The sequence below is a fragment of the Sander lucioperca genome, chromosome 23 (genome assembly GCF_008315115.2).
Source record: "Sander lucioperca isolate FBNREF2018 chromosome 23, SLUC_FBN_1.2, whole genome shotgun sequence".
NCBI classification, from domain to species: domain Eukaryota; kingdom Metazoa; phylum Chordata; class Actinopteri; order Perciformes; family Percidae; genus Sander; species Sander lucioperca.
The window spans coordinates 13,719,677-13,737,399 of record NC_050195.1 but is presented as its reverse complement, the minus strand read 5'-3'; the positions used below and the strand labels follow the sequence as shown (position 1 = coordinate 13,737,399).

At 42.1% G+C, this 17,723-nt stretch overlaps 1 protein-coding gene across 1 annotated transcript in view; it reads left to right on the top strand.

The window, feature by feature from the left end:
* LOC116048944 (SCO-spondin-like) overlaps nucleotides 1–17,723 on the top strand; it is a 147,883-nt gene that overhangs the window by 56,190 nt on the left and 73,970 nt on the right. Inside the window, exons 68-97 of the mRNA XM_035998115.1 lie at nucleotides 106–361; nucleotides 548–594; nucleotides 742–912; nucleotides 1,066–1,200; nucleotides 1,657–1,793; nucleotides 1,875–1,969; nucleotides 2,107–2,156; nucleotides 2,498–2,668; nucleotides 3,293–3,463; nucleotides 3,603–3,682; nucleotides 3,807–3,976; nucleotides 4,090–4,136; nucleotides 4,391–4,591; nucleotides 5,505–5,675; nucleotides 6,286–6,486; nucleotides 6,592–6,703; nucleotides 7,968–8,188; nucleotides 9,085–9,237; nucleotides 9,387–9,553; nucleotides 9,862–10,007; nucleotides 10,253–10,473; nucleotides 11,173–11,208; nucleotides 11,477–11,641; nucleotides 14,147–14,359; nucleotides 15,433–15,600; nucleotides 15,899–16,036; nucleotides 16,377–16,614; nucleotides 16,823–16,975; nucleotides 17,103–17,149; nucleotides 17,442–17,612. Coding sequence (XP_035854008.1) covers nucleotides 106–361; nucleotides 548–594; nucleotides 742–912; nucleotides 1,066–1,200; nucleotides 1,657–1,793; nucleotides 1,875–1,969; nucleotides 2,107–2,156; nucleotides 2,498–2,668; nucleotides 3,293–3,463; nucleotides 3,603–3,682; nucleotides 3,807–3,976; nucleotides 4,090–4,136; nucleotides 4,391–4,591; nucleotides 5,505–5,675; nucleotides 6,286–6,486; nucleotides 6,592–6,703; nucleotides 7,968–8,188; nucleotides 9,085–9,237; nucleotides 9,387–9,553; nucleotides 9,862–10,007; nucleotides 10,253–10,473; nucleotides 11,173–11,208; nucleotides 11,477–11,641; nucleotides 14,147–14,359; nucleotides 15,433–15,600; nucleotides 15,899–16,036; nucleotides 16,377–16,614; nucleotides 16,823–16,975; nucleotides 17,103–17,149; nucleotides 17,442–17,612 — 4,452 coding nt within the window. The remainder of the gene's footprint in view (nucleotides 1–105; nucleotides 362–547; nucleotides 595–741; nucleotides 913–1,065; nucleotides 1,201–1,656; nucleotides 1,794–1,874; nucleotides 1,970–2,106; nucleotides 2,157–2,497; nucleotides 2,669–3,292; nucleotides 3,464–3,602; nucleotides 3,683–3,806; nucleotides 3,977–4,089; nucleotides 4,137–4,390; nucleotides 4,592–5,504; nucleotides 5,676–6,285; nucleotides 6,487–6,591; nucleotides 6,704–7,967; nucleotides 8,189–9,084; nucleotides 9,238–9,386; nucleotides 9,554–9,861; nucleotides 10,008–10,252; nucleotides 10,474–11,172; nucleotides 11,209–11,476; nucleotides 11,642–14,146; nucleotides 14,360–15,432; nucleotides 15,601–15,898; nucleotides 16,037–16,376; nucleotides 16,615–16,822; nucleotides 16,976–17,102; nucleotides 17,150–17,441; nucleotides 17,613–17,723) is intronic.

The following is a 17,723-nucleotide window of genomic DNA, read 5'->3' as shown; positions in this document are numbered from 1 at the left end:
GTGATGTTTTTGTATTGGATGCATTATATTTTTGCTTCCCATTATTTTTATCCACCACATTGAATAAATGCCTGTGTGGGCTTGTGCAATATTCAGCCATCACAGGTGTGTGTCCAGAGGGCATGGTGTACATGACATCAGCAGAGTGTGAGGCTCACGGTGGTGCATGTCCGCGGGCGTGCCTGGACATAACCTCCACAAAGGTGCAGTGTGCCACCGCCTGTTACGACGGCTGCTACTGCGCCCTGGGCTTTTACCTACTCAATGGCAGCTGTGTTCCCCTGGCACAGTGTCCGTGTTACCACCAGGGGGAACTGTACCCAGCCGGTGCCACCCTGCCTGTTGATGCCTGCAATAACTGGTACTGTTTACCCTGTGTCCAAAATGTATACTTATTGTAAAATAGTAGACAGAATGACACCTCTGTCTATAAATGAATGATCAAAGTTTGCCTAAAAGTTTAGATTAATATTTTGGGTGTTGGAATGAACTGCCATTTTTTTTTAAATCAAACGTCACTTGTTCTTGCATCGTGTGTCTCAAACAGTACCTGCACTAATGGAGAAATGAAGTGCAGAACAGCTCCCTGTCCTGGTAAGTGGCTTTACTATTAATTAATTGATTGTACATTGACTTGTCTCCCTCCTTGTCTCTTGCTGTCTTTAAGTCCTTTCTTCTCTCCTCATTTGTCTCCCATTGTCTCTGTCTTTCTCCACCTTTTATCCTGTGTGTGTCTCTCAGTGGACTGTGGCTGGAGCAGCTGGACCCAGTGGAGCGCTTGCAGTCGAACATGTGATGTTGGTGTGAGAAGGCGGTATCGTTCAGAAACCAATCCTCCTCCAGCTTTCGGGGGTCACCCCTGCAAAGGAGACAGAGTTGGGATCGATACCTGCAGCATTGAACCCTGCTATAGTGAGGAGGACGGTTGCTTGGTTGCTAATGTTATTATATACTGTACAGAATCCATGTTTTGAAATGTGAAAGATGAGTTACCTGTTTCTTTTTAACTCCTCTGTGCACAGATTCAAATATAAGGAAGTTAACATAGTTGTAATGTGTGTAAAGGTGTAAAGGAGCCATGGAGTGCGTGGTCAGAGTGCTCAGTGACGTGTGGCGGAGGTTACAGGAGCCGAACCCGCGGGCCCATCCGAATCCACGGCACCACTCATCAGTTCAGCGCCTGTAACCTACAGCCCTGTGGTACAGCAAGACCTACACCTCTAACAATATTGTCAAGTTTAATATCAGATTTGTATAAGTTGTATAAGTACTTTTCAAGAAGACAGCAGAATGTAGTATACATCCTCTGTCACACATGTATTGCATTAACTTATGTTTTTGCACAAGAAAACAACAATAAGAATGCATAATTTATGTCAACATCAGTATTTAAAGGTTGATTTCATTGCCAGATTAACGGATGATACTGTACATATTGTTTTGGGTTCAAGCTTTTGCTAGTCAAAATATGTTATGTTATTTCTGGGCATCATGGAGCTTTTGTTATATCTGTAGTGGGCAGCATTGGATCTCCAGTTTTTTAACAAAACCAGATCAAAAATAGACTTCTTACTTTTTTATGCATTCAGATTTGTTTGTTTTTGATTGCACTGAGAAGATTTTCATTGATCCCTGCTTGGACTGTTGCTCTGTCAGGAGATGGCATGGTGTGTCCTCCAGGCCAACAGTGGAAGCAGTGTGTGACGGGAGCGGTGTCATGTACAGATCTCACAATGGACCTTAGCAGGAACTGCACACCAGGCTGCCAGTGTCCAAACGGGACTGTCCAACAGGTGGGTGGGGTGGCTAAACACAAACACATACGTATATACAGGCACCACGGTCATATTGTTAATGGTCCTTCATATTTACAGGATGGTGTGTGTGTGCGGGAATCTAACTGTCGCTGTGACTTAGATGGAGAACAGTTCAAACCAGGAGATATTGTGCCCACAAACTGCAACAACTGGTAAGGAAAACTGATGTTATTCTTTAATTGCTCTATGAGCCATAATGAGTTTAACTCCACCAGAATCTGCTTCCATTCATCAGTATATCAAGAAAAGATAAAATGATGATTTAACTTGTGTGTGTTTATATTTTCAGTACATGTGAAGCAGGGAGGCTGGTAAACTGCTCTCAAGTCAGCTGCAATGGTAGGCCAAAATTCATTGAATTTTTCTTTATAACACTAACAGTAGTTTGCATGCTAATAATCAGCCATTAGTCATTAAAATCCTGTCCACATTAATTCATCTATTTACTTACGACTTACCTTTTCTAGCTTGATGAATTATAGTCACAGACAATGTGAATAACTCTTATGATTGAAAATGAAGCTGAAGCTAATGCAAAACAGCATGTACTGTTAAAGTAATATAAATAACATCATAACTATAAATAACGTCATTTTTCCTGCTGTTTCCTTTCACCTCATTGTTTCACGCTGTATCCTTCTTGTTCTGTTCCCTCACGTACAAACACACACTCTCTCCAGTTGATGGCCAGTGGTCATTGTGGACTCCCTGGGGTCAGTGTTCGGCGTCGTGTGGAGCAGGTCTCCAGTCTCGGTACCGGTTCTGTTCCAGCCCCCAGCGTTCTGGCAGTGGCCTGCCATGTCTGGGCCCTAGCAGAGAAGACCAAATCTGTATCTTTGCTTCATGTGACCGTGAGTTTGTATTGTGTTAATTTGTATTGACTGGTATTCTGTTCATATTTAAATGCATTGGTATTACATTTTCCAGTCATCTTTTTACGTAGCCTGTATGCGAATTTTGACTGGATTGCATCCAGGCAACTTCGAATTTTAGTGCAGTCAGACCACAACATTTTTTCTATCATGAGTCGTTTGCCTGGAAATATAAACTGAACATTCTGTAAACCAAAGGTATTCATAACAATAAACCATTGACAGTAAACACACAGTATAGAGCTACTGGTCACATCATTTTTACAAGTTGACATTTCAGATTGGGCTTACTGTACTGGAACTTGTTTAAGTTTCACATTTTTCTTCTATAAAACTGTTCTTTAAATATTGAGACTGATGTAATACAAAATTATAAATTAAAACAAAATAATTACTTGGGTGGATGGATCACTTAGTTTTTGTTTTCGCTGCCATGTAAACTTTAGCCAGTCTTTACTTGTGTATGTTTGACAGATACATACTGTACATCCAGTGATGTGACTGATGTGTTTTGTAAACTGCTGTCACTTCCTGGGTGATTTATACAGAATTAATTGATTGAATTTTTTCACTATTTCATCATGATGTGTTGGATCTTTCGAGGTGACGGTGGCTGGAGTCAGTGGAGTAACTGGACGGAGTGTACCAAGTCATGCGGTGGGGGGGTTCGCAGCCGGAGGAGAGAGTGTGACAGTCCCCGTCCAGAGGGTGAGGGGAACTACTGTGAGGGGCTGGGAACCGAGGTCATAGCCTGTAACACTGACCACTGTCCAGGTACGTTTACAGAGTGTGTAGAATGTAGATGAGGCTGTGAGTATGTGTTTGGTCTACATCTGCAGTTTGAGTTTTGTTCCCAATACAGCCGATTCTATGTCAGTGTTTTGACAATTTGTCATCATGTGTGTGTTTTTAGTGCCGCCATGTTCGCAGGTCCCAGGCACAGTTTTCAGTAGCTGTGGTCCCTCCTGCCCTCGCTCCTGTGATGACCTGGCTGTGAGTATCACACTGATCATAACTCATGTTTCCACCCATTACCACTGGTTTAACTTTAACTCATGCTTAGTGGATTAAAATATAGAATTCTGGTGATGAAGATCATTTTCTTCCTGTGCTCCAGTACTGTGAGTGGCAATGTGAGCCAGGGTGCTACTGTACAGAGGGAAAGGTCCTGTCTGCTAACGGGACAGTGTGTGTAGAGAAAGCAGACTGTCCCTGCATGGACCTCAGCACTGGACAAAGGCTGGAACCAGGGGAGACCACTGTAGCCCCTGATGGATGTAACAACTGGTCAGAATAAAACACAGACAAAGAGAACATACACCACATTTATATTTAACAGAGAAACATCCACAAAGAAGGAACAGGAAAATAATTATGCTGGTATTTCCTTTTTGTTTCAGCACCTGTGAGGGTGGGAGGCTCAACTGTACCAGATACCCCTGTCCAGGTGAGTTAGACCAGCTGTATGTGTTAAAACAAAGTGGAACTTGTGCATGATCAAAAACGACATATAAAACTTGACTTTTAACTGGCTTGTGTGCAGTCTTTCTTTCTTTGACTTAAGTTTAAACTCACTAACAACAATAAACTCACTAGACTCGCACGTCTTTATTTCTGACTTCATGATTAAAAGAAAATCAGCATAGGAATATTATGTCTGGGGATGTTCATCAATGTAGATTTCTTTCTGTGCGTTTCCAGTGTCAGGTGGCTGGTGTGAGTGGTCTGAGTGGACTCCATGCTCCAGGACCTGTGGATCGGAGTCGGTGTCCCGCTACAGGAGCTGTGGCTGTCCTGAGCCCAAAGCTGAAGGAGCGGCCTGCTCTGGAGAACAGGAAATACACAATGGGGTCGGAGTTCAAATCCAGAGACAGCCCTGCCCTGTCATCACCTTCTGTCCTGGTACCACTATCATTGGTTCCTAATGACAAAACCTAAGCTTAGCTAATGGATCAAAACTAAGAATTTGAATAGAATTATTTAGCCACAGGAAACTAGTATTTAAAGGTGCAGTAGGTAACTCTTATAAAACTAACTTTCTGTCATATTTGCTGAAACTGACCCTATGTTCCAGACAGTAGAACTACATGAAGCAGGTCATTAAAACAAAAAATCCGGCTCCTCTGGCGATTTGCAAAAATCCACAGCTCCCTGTTCAGATGCACCAATCAGGGCCGGGGGGATGGGGGGGGGGAGGAGGGGGGTCTAACTGTAAATTGTCGATGTTCATATTTTTTGGCTAATTCCTGGATCTTCGCAATCCTACCTACGGTACCTTTAATGTGACTGGAGAACAGAAACAGGTTCCAAATCTCTAACAATTGCCCAGCACAATTACAGTACATACAAAATCAATGCATAGACGCAAATTCGCAGCGGGCGAAGCGAATGGCGCCACGCAATACACAAATTTCACGCTATTCTCGTGTCTGCGTGAGTTAAAATATTTCAACTTAAGCAACCAAACTTAGCCGAGTTACACAATGTGAAGCAAATTTACGCAGCCGGTGTGAACACAACATCAGTCAGTCACTCCTTTTAGATACAAGGTTTATTTGCATGGTAACTTGATAAAGTGGCATTTTAATATCTTTCACTCCTATTTTTGTCTTGATTCATTCTTCATATCTCCTCCCTTTTATCCTTTCCTGCTTATATTATTTGTATATATATATATATATGTCTCTTTCTTTTTATCATCTTTTGATGTCCTTTCCCACAGGCAGTCAAATTTAACTAACCGCTATCACACATAATGTGTTTGTGTCTCTTTCTTCATTGCTCTCTTTGTTTCTTCTCCTTCCTGTCCCTCTAGTCCATGGTTCGTGGAGTCCCTGGTCAGTGTGGTCAGAGTGTGATGGGTGCGCCGGGTCGACCACTCGCACCAGAGAGTGTAACAGTCCTCCCGCTAGGTTCGGGGGGCTGCCCTGTCTCGGAGAAAGCCGGCAGAGCCGCGGTTGCCATGACAACATCACTATTTGCTCAGGTCAACATAGTAAAGGATTGTATATTAATTGTGTATTTATGTTGAAAAACGCATGCACCACTTCAAAGGGAGGTTACTGGATGAAAATGAGGAATGAAGAGAGAAATTTGAGCTCTGATGAAGATAGGGAAAGAAATTAAGAGAGTCCTTACAAAACACAAGGCAACATCCATTAGCATTTCTATATCTATCCCTGGTGTTGAAGCCTGGGAGAAAAAAAGCCGGTTTTCCTTGAATTTAATGAAAAAATTAAGTCAAAAGGCCTGTTAATATGAAATGGCTGCCTGAAAGGAAAGATGAATGAACTCTCCCTGTCCTCCCATGGTCCTGTGCATTACCAACTCCCACAGAATGAGAACAAAGTTACTGACAAGCAGCAAGGTGACAGACTCCTGCACTGCTGCGATGCACTAACAGGACTGCACACACAAGAACACTAGCTACTCATTTTATCAGACTGACATACAAAATCTTTTCCATCTAGTCTGGCTAATGTCATGTTTGCTTTTATATTGTCACAAACTGTGTGAAAGCATACTTAACCATAAAACCCATCACTCCACTCTTGTGTTAATTCTCTTTAAACTCTACCTCCTCCTGCATTCTGCAGACTGTGGTGGAGGCCAAGAAGAATGGCCTTGTGGGAAGCCCTGTCCTCGCACCTGTTCAGATCTCCATGGTGACACGGAGTGCTTGGACTCCCCTGGGTGCAGACAGACCTGTGGTTGTCCGGGTGACAGGGTTCTGCAGGATGGAGTGTGTGTGGCCAGGAAGGAGTGTCGCTGCAAATATCATAACAGCTCTGCTGATGGTTAGATCCACAATCTGTAATATAAAAAGTGTTTACATTGTATTGGTAAACTGTGTTAAACTTAGCAGAGATTATCTAATCGATATGTTTTTGTCTCTGATATAGTGATGACATTCAGCGGGCTAGATTCCAGTAATGCATCATGGGCATGGCCCGGTGGATCTGATTGGCAGTTTGCAAATCCAGGAGACATCATCATCAGTGACTGCAAAAACTGGTACAGCACAGCTGAATATCTCTACAACATTTAGATTCTTGTAATAAAATGAATGTACTGTATATTATATAGAATGTAATTCAATTTAATGTGGCTTCATGTAACTTTCAGTTTGTGTTGATTCTAGCAGCCGCTTTGGACTAAAGCGCTAGTGTTTACCACACCTGCTGTCATAAAGATCTTTTCTTTACGGTGCTGTATTAGCCACTGTATATTACTGAGTTAGCGTTACCAGGAGGTCATATAGTCACGATGAATATTTTGCTCAGACAGAAAATTAATCATTTACAATAATAGAATATGTAACAGAAGCATTGTTGTATTTCCAGTGTTGCTACGGTAACTTAGTCTACTTTGGATGAATCGTGAGCTAGACCAGGTATCACTGTCACTGGGTCACCAGCCAAAGCATTAAGAGATTGTTGTAGCAACCAACCTAATAATAACTTAGATTAATATAGCGCATTTCATGAAACACACCGACACTTTACACAAGTACAGGGAGACAAGGGAAAAGAAAATAGTAGGGAACACAAACACGGACTAAAAGGAATAACACTCAACACTCATTTAATGTCGGCTACTGACGTACATCCACATCATGCAGACTAAAGTTATTTTATTAATTTGAAATAGACATATTACATATCTGAGGGCTAATTCTGGAACATATTTGAATCATTTATAATCCCGTAATGTTCTCCATCTGCTGAAAGCCCGACCGAGTGTGACTCGGGGTTTCCCCCGTCGTCTTTCACTTTCCCTTTTAGCTTTTAGTTGTTCTTTGTTTAATTTCCTTCTTTCCTGTGATGGTCCTGCCCCAGTATCAGTCATAACTACAGCAGATAACTTCTAAAATATAAAAATATAATTAGGCCTATGTAAAGAAATCTCCTGCTACCTTTTACCTGGCTGGATACACTAACACAGGCTATTCTGGTGTTACAAAGAAATCTGTGACCCTTCAGAATGTGTTACTGTAGCTCCGTCTACCTGCCGTAAATCATTCTCTGACTTCGCAGGAAAAATCAGACCTTGGCAGAGACATTAATAAAGACTACATAAAACCAGCGTTCTTTTCACTGTTAGTCTCGTTTGCTGTTACAGGTCATTTATGATCATCAGATGGAACATTACACAGTTTCAGAAACGTGTAAAACTTACATATAGTCACTTCAATGTACAAAAACAAAAATGCCATGAAAATAAATGTCTTTATTTTCCTTTTTTGTGTTTTGTCATCCTTCTCACTTCGTCATCTCAGTACATGCAAGGCTGGGGTTCTGCGGTGTCAGTCAGTCCCTGGTTGTTATGTTGATGGTGGCTGGAGCCAATGGGGGGCCTGGACCGAGTGCTCGCTCTCTTGTGGAGGAGGAGTCAAGCTCAGGAAACGCCAGTGTGATAACCCGTCCCCTCAGAGCAGTGGGAGAGGCTGCCTTGGAGTCGCTGAACAGCAGAAAGATTGCAACATACACCTGTGTACAGGTAGTCCTGTCTGGCCAAGCTAACTTAGAACTTGAGCTGTTAGACGCAGACACAACTTCTCTCAGCTTTACTGAAATCTAAAAGAGGAGTTAATTTCTTACATTACCCTTTGAAACATGCTTTCATTCTCTTGGATATTTGAACAAGTCCTTGCCTACTGTATGTTCATGTCATATGATTTACTGTATTGCAAAATGAGATATCCAACCATACAGTGACACATGAATAATGAAACTGTAGATTGTATTTATATGTTTATGCCTAAAATGTTTTAATTTCTCTACTGAAGGGGGGAGATGTCTGTGCACGTCACTAAAATCTGAGATTCAAACATACCCCGGGCAAGCTAGATTTAGAACGTCACACATTCAAAAGCCAATCGCTGTCAAATTAGCAAAAGCCGTAAAAGAAACCTGAAACCTTTATCGCAGAGCAGCATTGTCAGTACAGTCATCATAGCTGTGTTAGCCAATGGCAATAATAAACTAACAACATGAAAAAATGCTAACTACCCTTACAATTCTAATACATGTGCTAGTTGCCGATTTTGCTGCAGATCGCTCCCCGACTTTGCGGCCCCTTCGAAGTGCTTCCGCACATTACTCTTTCGCCGGTCATTCAGCTTGGGGGGCCTGGCTAGATCCAGAATTTCCCAATGGAGAAAGAGCAGATGTGATTTCAAAACATGTCTAGAGGGGGACTTTTAAAATTATGGAGAACATGTTAGCATTAATAGAGAATCTTATCATTTCTATATTGAAAATACTAATAACAGTATGGTTAATATGATAAAGAGTATTTCTAAATAGATATACAATCTTTGGAAATAAATTGAAGGTGCTTTACTATGTTTATTTATGCCAATATGTCACATTTCTGTGTGTTTTTGCTTCCAGACTCTGTGGGCCCGTGGATCCCCTGGTCTCGGTGGTCTATGTGTTCGGTCAGCTGTGGTGGAGGACAACAGAGCCGCTCGCGCCTCTGCAGCTCTCTACCTTGCAGCGGCCCCAGCCGCCAGAGCAAGACCTGCAACACCCAAGTCTGCCTCGGTGAGTCCTGGTTCCCTGTAGAATATCTGTCTATCAAAGTTAGATTAATTGTAAGATCCACGGTAACCTGGTAGAAAAGTTCTCATTTTCAAACTGTTTCTGAGCATCTTTTATCTGTGTCTCAATGGTGACATTATATTATTGTGCAGAAGTGGGCTGCCCACCTGGCAGGTTGTACAGGGAGTGTGAACGAGGTGAAGGCTGTCCATTCAGCTGCGCTCAGGTCAGCGGCAGGGAGGGCTGTTACTCCGATGGCTGCGAGGAAGGCTGCCACTGCCCCCTGCACACCTACCAACACCACAGTGTCTGCCTGCAGGTGGGTTCCCTGTCATCTTGGCAACTTTAGCATTCTGATACACTGATATTATGCATCTGAACAACACTTACACTTATGATTGAAATGACAACAAGTTGATAGTTAATACATTTCCAAGCAATGTAAAGTGAGCATTACTGAATTTAAGTCCAAAGGTACTCACTGCAAGTTTCCAAACAGACTTACAGTGATTAAATTAATGTACCATTGAAATTGTTATTTAATATTTGTATATTAATATTTGTAATATTTGTTTTTCATATTGTGAATATTTGTTTTTCTCCATTTAATGTGATTCTGTGTTTCAGGAGTGTCCGTGCCTGGTGGACAAAGAGTTTCTGGCCTCTCTGCAGAGTGTTTCTGTCTCACCAGTCTTATCTCTGCTCCTCCATAACATCTCTGAGGGAGTGGAACTTCAATCGGGAGACACACTGGTCCACGACTGCAGCACCTGGTGAGCAGAAACTCAGAATATTTGCGGCTATGCTATATTTCATACAGTCCCACTCTCCCCACTACACACACTGCCATTTACTGCTGGACAATTAGAGGGTATCTGTTGGTTCCTACATTGTCTAAAAAAGGAGTAAATAAGGTATTTCAGTTGAAGATCAAAACGAAGCTCCCCGGTTGTATATGAAATTAAAAGCACATACTATTAGGCACCACACCTCACTGTTCCTCCCCTCTGTTCTGTAGCACCTGTGAACATGGCAGGTGGAACTGTTCCTTGGAGCATTGCCCAGTTGATGGTGGTCTGTCACCCTGGGGCCCCTGGAGCCCCTGCTCGCTGTCCTGTGGAGGTCTTGGACTGAAGAGTCGCTACAAGAGCTGCACACAGCCTGCACCGGCCCATGGAGGAAGAGACTGCCAGGGGCCACGCCAGGAAACCACCTACTGCCAGGCCCCTGACTGCCCAGGTACAGAGGCTAGTTTAGGTAGAATAGGTACTGTATGTAAGGTATACATGGGTGTACATGGGTGTAAGGTATGTAGGTTTTAGGGATGATCGAAGATTGACAATTTGTTACAATGACCTACCCTGGAAATCCAGAGTTCTCGCGAGAGCACAATTTGAATTTGCTCAGCGAGTCACTCTGGCATTCAGTAAAGATGCTCATTAACTATGCCCTTGTAGCTGAGCTGCACCAATCACTTCGGTGTGTTTGATATAGGTGGGCCAGAGGCGAGCTAAACAGATGACGACAGTTTAATCTACCAGTTAGCTCCGCTGGTAGCTAAGCATATGGGGCTCTGGATACGTCACACTGTGTATTGTTGTGATTGGTCGTAGTCTTATCCAATTGCGTGCAGTGAGATTTTCAAATGCATGCGAATTGGGCCATTTTCATTATTCAGTGCCAGACCCTTAATCTTTCGGATTTGGGTCTGGATTTCCAGGCTAACAATGACCAGCAATCACAGGTGAGGGAGATGGTACGTGAGACTATCTATTAAATGAAATCATAAATCTAATTTAATTATAAAGGGCTATTCTGTATCCTTCATTCACAGCCATTATGAATAACAGAGACAGTATATACTGCCAGCTGCTTGTTTGTGCACAATAGTAATGGTGGAACTTGTACTGATTTTGAATTTTTGCTTGTTGTTGGCAGTGATTGTTGGTCCTACAGAAGAACCAGTTTTACCAGGTAAATACAAAGTTTAATACCAGCTAGGTCTACTCCGTTGTTACAGTATTTTTTACTAAATTACTTTTTTTCTTTTTTGTTTTGCTTTTTTTTGCTTCCTTCGCCCCTAATGGCAATTGTTTTGTCTGTATGGTAAATGGTATTGAGATTTGTTATGTTTATTTTATCCATCTTTATCCATTTATACCATCTTTTCCCTCATAAGACAAAAACAATCATTTAAAGACTTCTCTCTGTTTCATCCTAATTCCTCCTCCATCTTCTTTAGATGAGGATGCTGGCTTCTCTCCATGGTCATTATGGAGTCCCTGCACTAAGACTTGCACTGATGCTCTCAGCCCGGCCATGAAGTCCCGTTATCGACAGTGTATCAGACCTCCCTGCTCTGGAAGCTCTCACCAAGAGAAGGCCTGTAACCTGCCCCAGTGTTCAGGTACCACAACTCCAATTACCGCTCTCTGCTGCTGTCCGAGTCTATGACCCAATGCCAAAGTCCCCCCCAAGGCCCTGAACCCTCACAGACTTAACTGACATCACCTAGTGGTGCTTGGTGTTAATATTGTGTACGAAAACTATAATGAAATATGTTAAAACTATAATGAAATATGTTAGTCAACAACCGTTTTTCCATGACTTACACCAGATAATGATAATGAGACGGTACCAACGTCATTAAACACTAACTGTAACCATATCAACATGCAATATCGAGGAAAACCGACGAGACTAAAATGTACTTTTAAAAATAAGGACTTTACCAAAATGTCTCTTTATTTGCATCACCTTCTCGTCCTCTCTCTCTGTATCTCCTCTCAAACACACCAACACCGTTAAAATCACCAGCGCCGCGGCGCTCAGTTCGTCTCTGTCCTTGTCTCAGTCCTCAGTCCTGACAATTCTGCTACTATAATGCGTAAGGTATGCGAGTCAGGTTCGGGTGGTTGATTACACATATTTTTGCATGTTGGTCGGTGTGGTAGTGTTTCTTTAGACAAATAATATGCTAGGCTGAACAGCCATGTGCCAGTCCTTGTTTGCCTTTTTTGTTTTTTAACGCTTCCGGGCATCCCCTGGTAACCCCATTTTTTAACGTCACAATGCTATGACTTGTGGGTAATTCCTTCAGAGAAAGTCTGCAGAGATGCAGACTAAAGTAAAGTGTGCATAAAGGACTTAAGAAGTCTGTAAGATGAGCCTTCAAGCACTTGAGGATTTGCCAGTGGCCCTCGCTGACTTACCTGGAGCACACCTCAAAGTCAGTGAGTGTGGACATTGGGATTGGCCCCAGGACCAGGGACTGAAGTTAACTTTTTTGGCCACCAGCCACTGTAGCAGGTGGATTTTAAAATCCACTAGCCACACAGGCTTTTTACCAGCCTCATAAAGGTGAAATACAGGAAATGCACAAGCATCGTTCTTGAACTTGTTAAGAATACACATTTAAGTGCTGTCAAGTTATTAACGAAATCAATATATTTAATGACTCTTATCAAACATATTTTTTTTTATCTTTTTATTTAATGATTTCCCCTGTCAGAGACAGTTATCATATACCGACTGCTCCTCTGAGTCCATAAAAAAGGAGCAGACACACTCCTCTTCCTCCACCTCTTTCTCTGAGCCATACACACGACCGTCACAGCAGTACATTTGTTCTGTACTGCCGTCATAAATCAGCACCTCACGAACCTTGCCGTTGTCGCGACTGTCCACTGTCTTCTTTTACTTTTCTTTGAATCATCCTCATCTTTTTGTTGGTTGCTTGTTTCAGCCGGCCTCTTCACCCCAGTAATGCGCTACCACATTTTTAGCTCAAATCCAAGCAAATGCCGACTTGGTTGAAATGTAAAGAACAACAATGGCAAAAAAATCAAGTCTGAATCACTCAATTCTCATTGGCTGCCAAGGTGGCAGGTAGATTGACAGTTTTACCCGCCAATGGCAAAATTCACCCGCATTTAACGCATGGTCGGGTGTTAATTTCAGGCCCTGCCCAGGACTGCTGCCAAGTCTTTCCTTGTACCAGTCAAACATACATTTCGCAAACCATCTGCTTGCTTACATTTTCATCCTGTTATATTCTGAGAAAATAACTCAATTACCAATATTTCAGTAGCTCATAGTAGAGCATAGTCGTTCCTGGTTGTGAATGAAGTGGCTGTGTGAGCATTAAGCAAGCTGCTGCTCATTAACATTATTATAAAAAGACGGCAACATTTGTGATAAGATGAAAACTGCCATGCTAATGGCTTATATTAGACAACAGAGGATGAATTATTTAGATACTAGGAGCCTGTGTGTGAGAGCAGCTTTCCCTCAGTAAAATCTCTACACAAAGAGTTTTATAACATCTGTTGGTTGGCTGTTTGGGACTGTTTTTGTTGTGGCTTGGTTTGTACTTTTTCACCATGCTTATCTCAGAGACGACAGAACAGATTCTTGAAAGGACTTAATTGTTTTACTCATAGATCAATGCAGACGTCAGAAGAGATTAGTATAGGAAAGCTGTATTATTTCACAATCTTGTTTGAGAATATTGTGTAAGTTATATTTGTACATAATCAAATCTAACCACAAAGTAGGCAGCTGAAGTGTTTACTGTTTGAAGTTTTTATTCCAGGGAGGGGGTAAACAGTAGTACAATTCTTATGATTCATACGTGTTTCTGGCCTAAACTGAAACATATACTTAAACTTAATAAACTGCTCATTTGTTGTGACTGTGTTTCAAAGGAGCTCTGTGTACCGTTTTCAATTTAACGAATACATATTGTGATATTCTTGTAAATACCGTGAACAAATCTGTAAGTATATTAAACTGTAACAACAAGGTTGAAATTGTAAAGGAGATGAGATACCAGCAATTAAACCAAAGCATCACAATACTATATTCAATGACTCTGTCAAGCAGTCTTAAATCTTTTGTAATATGTTCCCAGATGGAGACGATGGGTGTGTGGGGGCAGACTGTGTGGGGAGGAACTGTTCGTGGACAGAGTGGGGGGAGTGGCGCTCCTGTTCACGGTCCTGCGGAGTGGGTCAGCAGCAGAGGATCCGAGCCTTCCTCCGCCCCCGGACCAACGGCTCGTGGTGTGAAGACATCTTGGGAGGAAACCTGGAGCATCGCTTCTGTAACATCAGGCCCTGCAGAGGTCAGCCAACTGATCAGCACGTAGAGTCGATCTGCAATCTTTAATTCATCCCTTTCAGAAAACGTTACATTGTCTTTGATGGTCTTTGACTGATTTTCAAGCTTTACTGTTTCAGTGATAATTGTCATCAGATTTGCAATATTGTTCTGTAGTAATGTACATTTGAAATCAGTCTGCACCTACAACTGCATTGGCACAAAATTAATTAAACTTTTTTTTTTTTACCCAGACATTTAAAAAAATAATACATTTTAAAGCTGTAATTGCAATACTGTGAAATGTGATATTTTTGCTAAAGGTTATTATACTGTCAGAATCGTATACCGGGCCATGCCTAGAGTGACTATGCAAAGACTTTGCAAAGAGATTTTTTTGTTGTTGCTGTGGGCCCCTAATGACCCCTCACCCTCAAATTCCTCCCATACACTGCATTGTTTTTGTGTTAGTTGGTAATTGCTAATCAGTTTGTCATAACATTAACCACACCATGCCCCATGCACACATGATAAATAACAAAGGCCTTAAAACTAGTTTTTAACTCAGGGCCCTAAAGGATTAGCCTTTAATATTTGGTAATAATGCCGGTCTTTCCTTCACATTAATTCAGTTTATATTGTGCTTTAGTGAATTAATGTTCAATTAATAAAATGACTACAACCTGCCACATGATGAACCTGGAGCCTTGTGGCCCCTTCTGGACCGCTGTGGGTCTGGGCTTATCTTACCTAAAAGTTTGGATACACACCTTTTATAAAAACGTATTTGCTTAAAAAATGTATTAAAAGATGAAAAAGAATTCCTTTTTGTCACAACCCAGGTCCTTTTTTTTCGGTCATCATTCCAATCCGTAAAAATATACCATTGTATTCATCAAGTCGATTGCTGCAGTCAGTTACTTTGGTGAGTACATTCTAACCAATAGAAATTCTGGCCAAAAAAATAAGAATCAAGTTGTGATTTACTGGAATGATCATTTATTGTAAAGTCTTTGTGATTACTAGTACATGGTATATAAACATGCAAAAACACTGGTGTCATATTTTGTGCTTATGTTCATATTTGTTTGTGTGTAGTGGATGGAGGTTGGTCTCGCTGGAGTCCCTGGTCTCGTTGTGATAAAGGCTGTGGAGGCGGGCGCTCCATACGCACTCGCTCCTGCTCCAGCCCTCCCCCCAAGAACGGAGGGAAGAAGTGTGAAGGAGAGAAGAACCAGGTCAAACCCTGCAACACCAAACCCTGCGGTGAGACAGACCTACATGTTCTCACACACACACACACACACACACACACACACACACACACACACACTGACACAGACGCAGGCTTGTTCAGTTTAGAGTTTAGATTGCTATATGACCCCAAGGAGAGGTCATCCTGTGCAAAGACAAATTATTCATTTCATATGCTGAATCATTTATTCAGCATAAGGCCATTTTTCTAGGTAAGCCTGTGATTAGCATCCTTGGTGAGGCACGCACGACGCAAAAGAAATGCCTGCAGTATCATGGGAAAATTCATGACCTCTTTGTGTATTGTCAGATGAGAAAGGGTGCCCCCCAGGCCAGGAGTTTGTGCCGTGTGCCAACCAGTGTCCACAGCGGTGCTCAGACCTCCAGCAGGGCATAGAGTGTCATGGCAACACCACCGAATGTCAACCTGGATGTCGCTGTCCTAAAGGTACTTAGGCTGTGTGTGTGTGTGTGTGTGTGTGTGTGTGTGTGTGTGTGTGTGTGTGTGTGCTCAGTCTTTCTACCCTGGTTGATTTTTTTTTTTTCTAACCTCAACTGTTTAGTTTTGGAGGCAAACTTCTTTGACAGATATCAAAAAACCAAAACAGTCTGCATGCAGCTTAATACAGCTAGGTGACAAAATATGTATTTTTGTGGATGAGGAACCCTATTTAAAGTACATGTGGAGTTTTTAGTGGAATGTATCAGCTGCAGTAATGTAAGACTGGGCCCTAACAAAACCCCTGTCTGTTTATTAACATAGTACATATTTTTGCATGCGTGTCCAGGCCAGTTGCAGCAGGATGGAGTGTGTGTTCAGCTGTGGCAGTGTGACTGTGTGGACTCACTGGGGCAGATTTGGGCAGCGGGCAGCTGGCATCAGGTGGACTGTAACAACTGCAGCTGCTCAGATGGACAGCTCCTCTGCACCAATAACAGCTGCCAGGCCACATGCGTTTGGAGCTCCTGGTCCAGTTGGGCGTTGTGCAGCGTGTCCTGTGGGCAGGGCCAGAGAACCAGATACAGGTAAAGAAAAGGGAAGAAACACAAATACCTGTTTATACTAACAGTATTATCACATCTTTATTTGTACATTTTTGTTCTTTAATTGAAAACGATAATTCCCACCCTCTCAGGGAAATTTTGTATTTTTATAATTTCTTTGTAATTACAAATATTCACTCAAAGTAAACCAGAAACACAAACTCACCGTTTTATGCCACTGTTGTGTCAGGTCTCTGATTCCAGAGACTGAAGGAGCAAATTGCCATTTTGAAGAAGTCCAGCATAAAAACTGCAACCCAGGACCCTGCCCACCTCTCTGTCTCCATGACAACCAGGAGCTCAGAGTGGGAGACACCTGGCTGCAGGGCGAGTGTAAACAATGGTGAGATGGATGCCCACAAACTAATATTTTGAAAAAAATATTTTGTTGATGGTTTGCAGTGAAAATGGAAATGGCAATTCAAAGGGTTTGCATTTTCAAACACTCTCTAATTTGTTTTTCCTCCTAGCACATGCACCCCAGAGGGAAATATCTGCCAAGACATTGACTGCAGAGGTGGGTCACTGCAACAATTTTAAAGACAAAGAGTGAATGAAGTAGGCTTCAGTGTGGTAGAATAACATGGACACTGATGCAAACAAAGTACCCAGCTTACATTGCTAGCTTATTTTTGATGAAAGAGTATATACCAATTCCATTTGACCTGTGACAGGGATCACAATACAGGGAAAATCTTACATTGTGTAATATGTATTTATGTTTGTCCGGTTGTAAAAACGTTGACTGGCATGTTGTTAAGATGCCTTGTAAGATAAGTGAATCACCAATTCCTGTGTGTTGTCTCCAGTGGATGGTGGTTGGACCCCATGGTCAGTGTGGTCTGACTGCTCAGTGACCTGTGGTCAGGGCGCACAGGTTCGAACCCGCGCCTGCATCAACCCTCCTCCACGTAACAACGGGACTCACTGCAGCGGGCCGGACAGAGAAACACAGGACTGTCACACTCCTCCATGTCTAGGTTTGTTTAGAAATGCCACAATTATAGTTATAATTTAATTTAATTATATTTAGTCATACTTGTATTCATTCATAGCCATCTAAAGGTTCTGTTTATTACCAAAAAACAGAC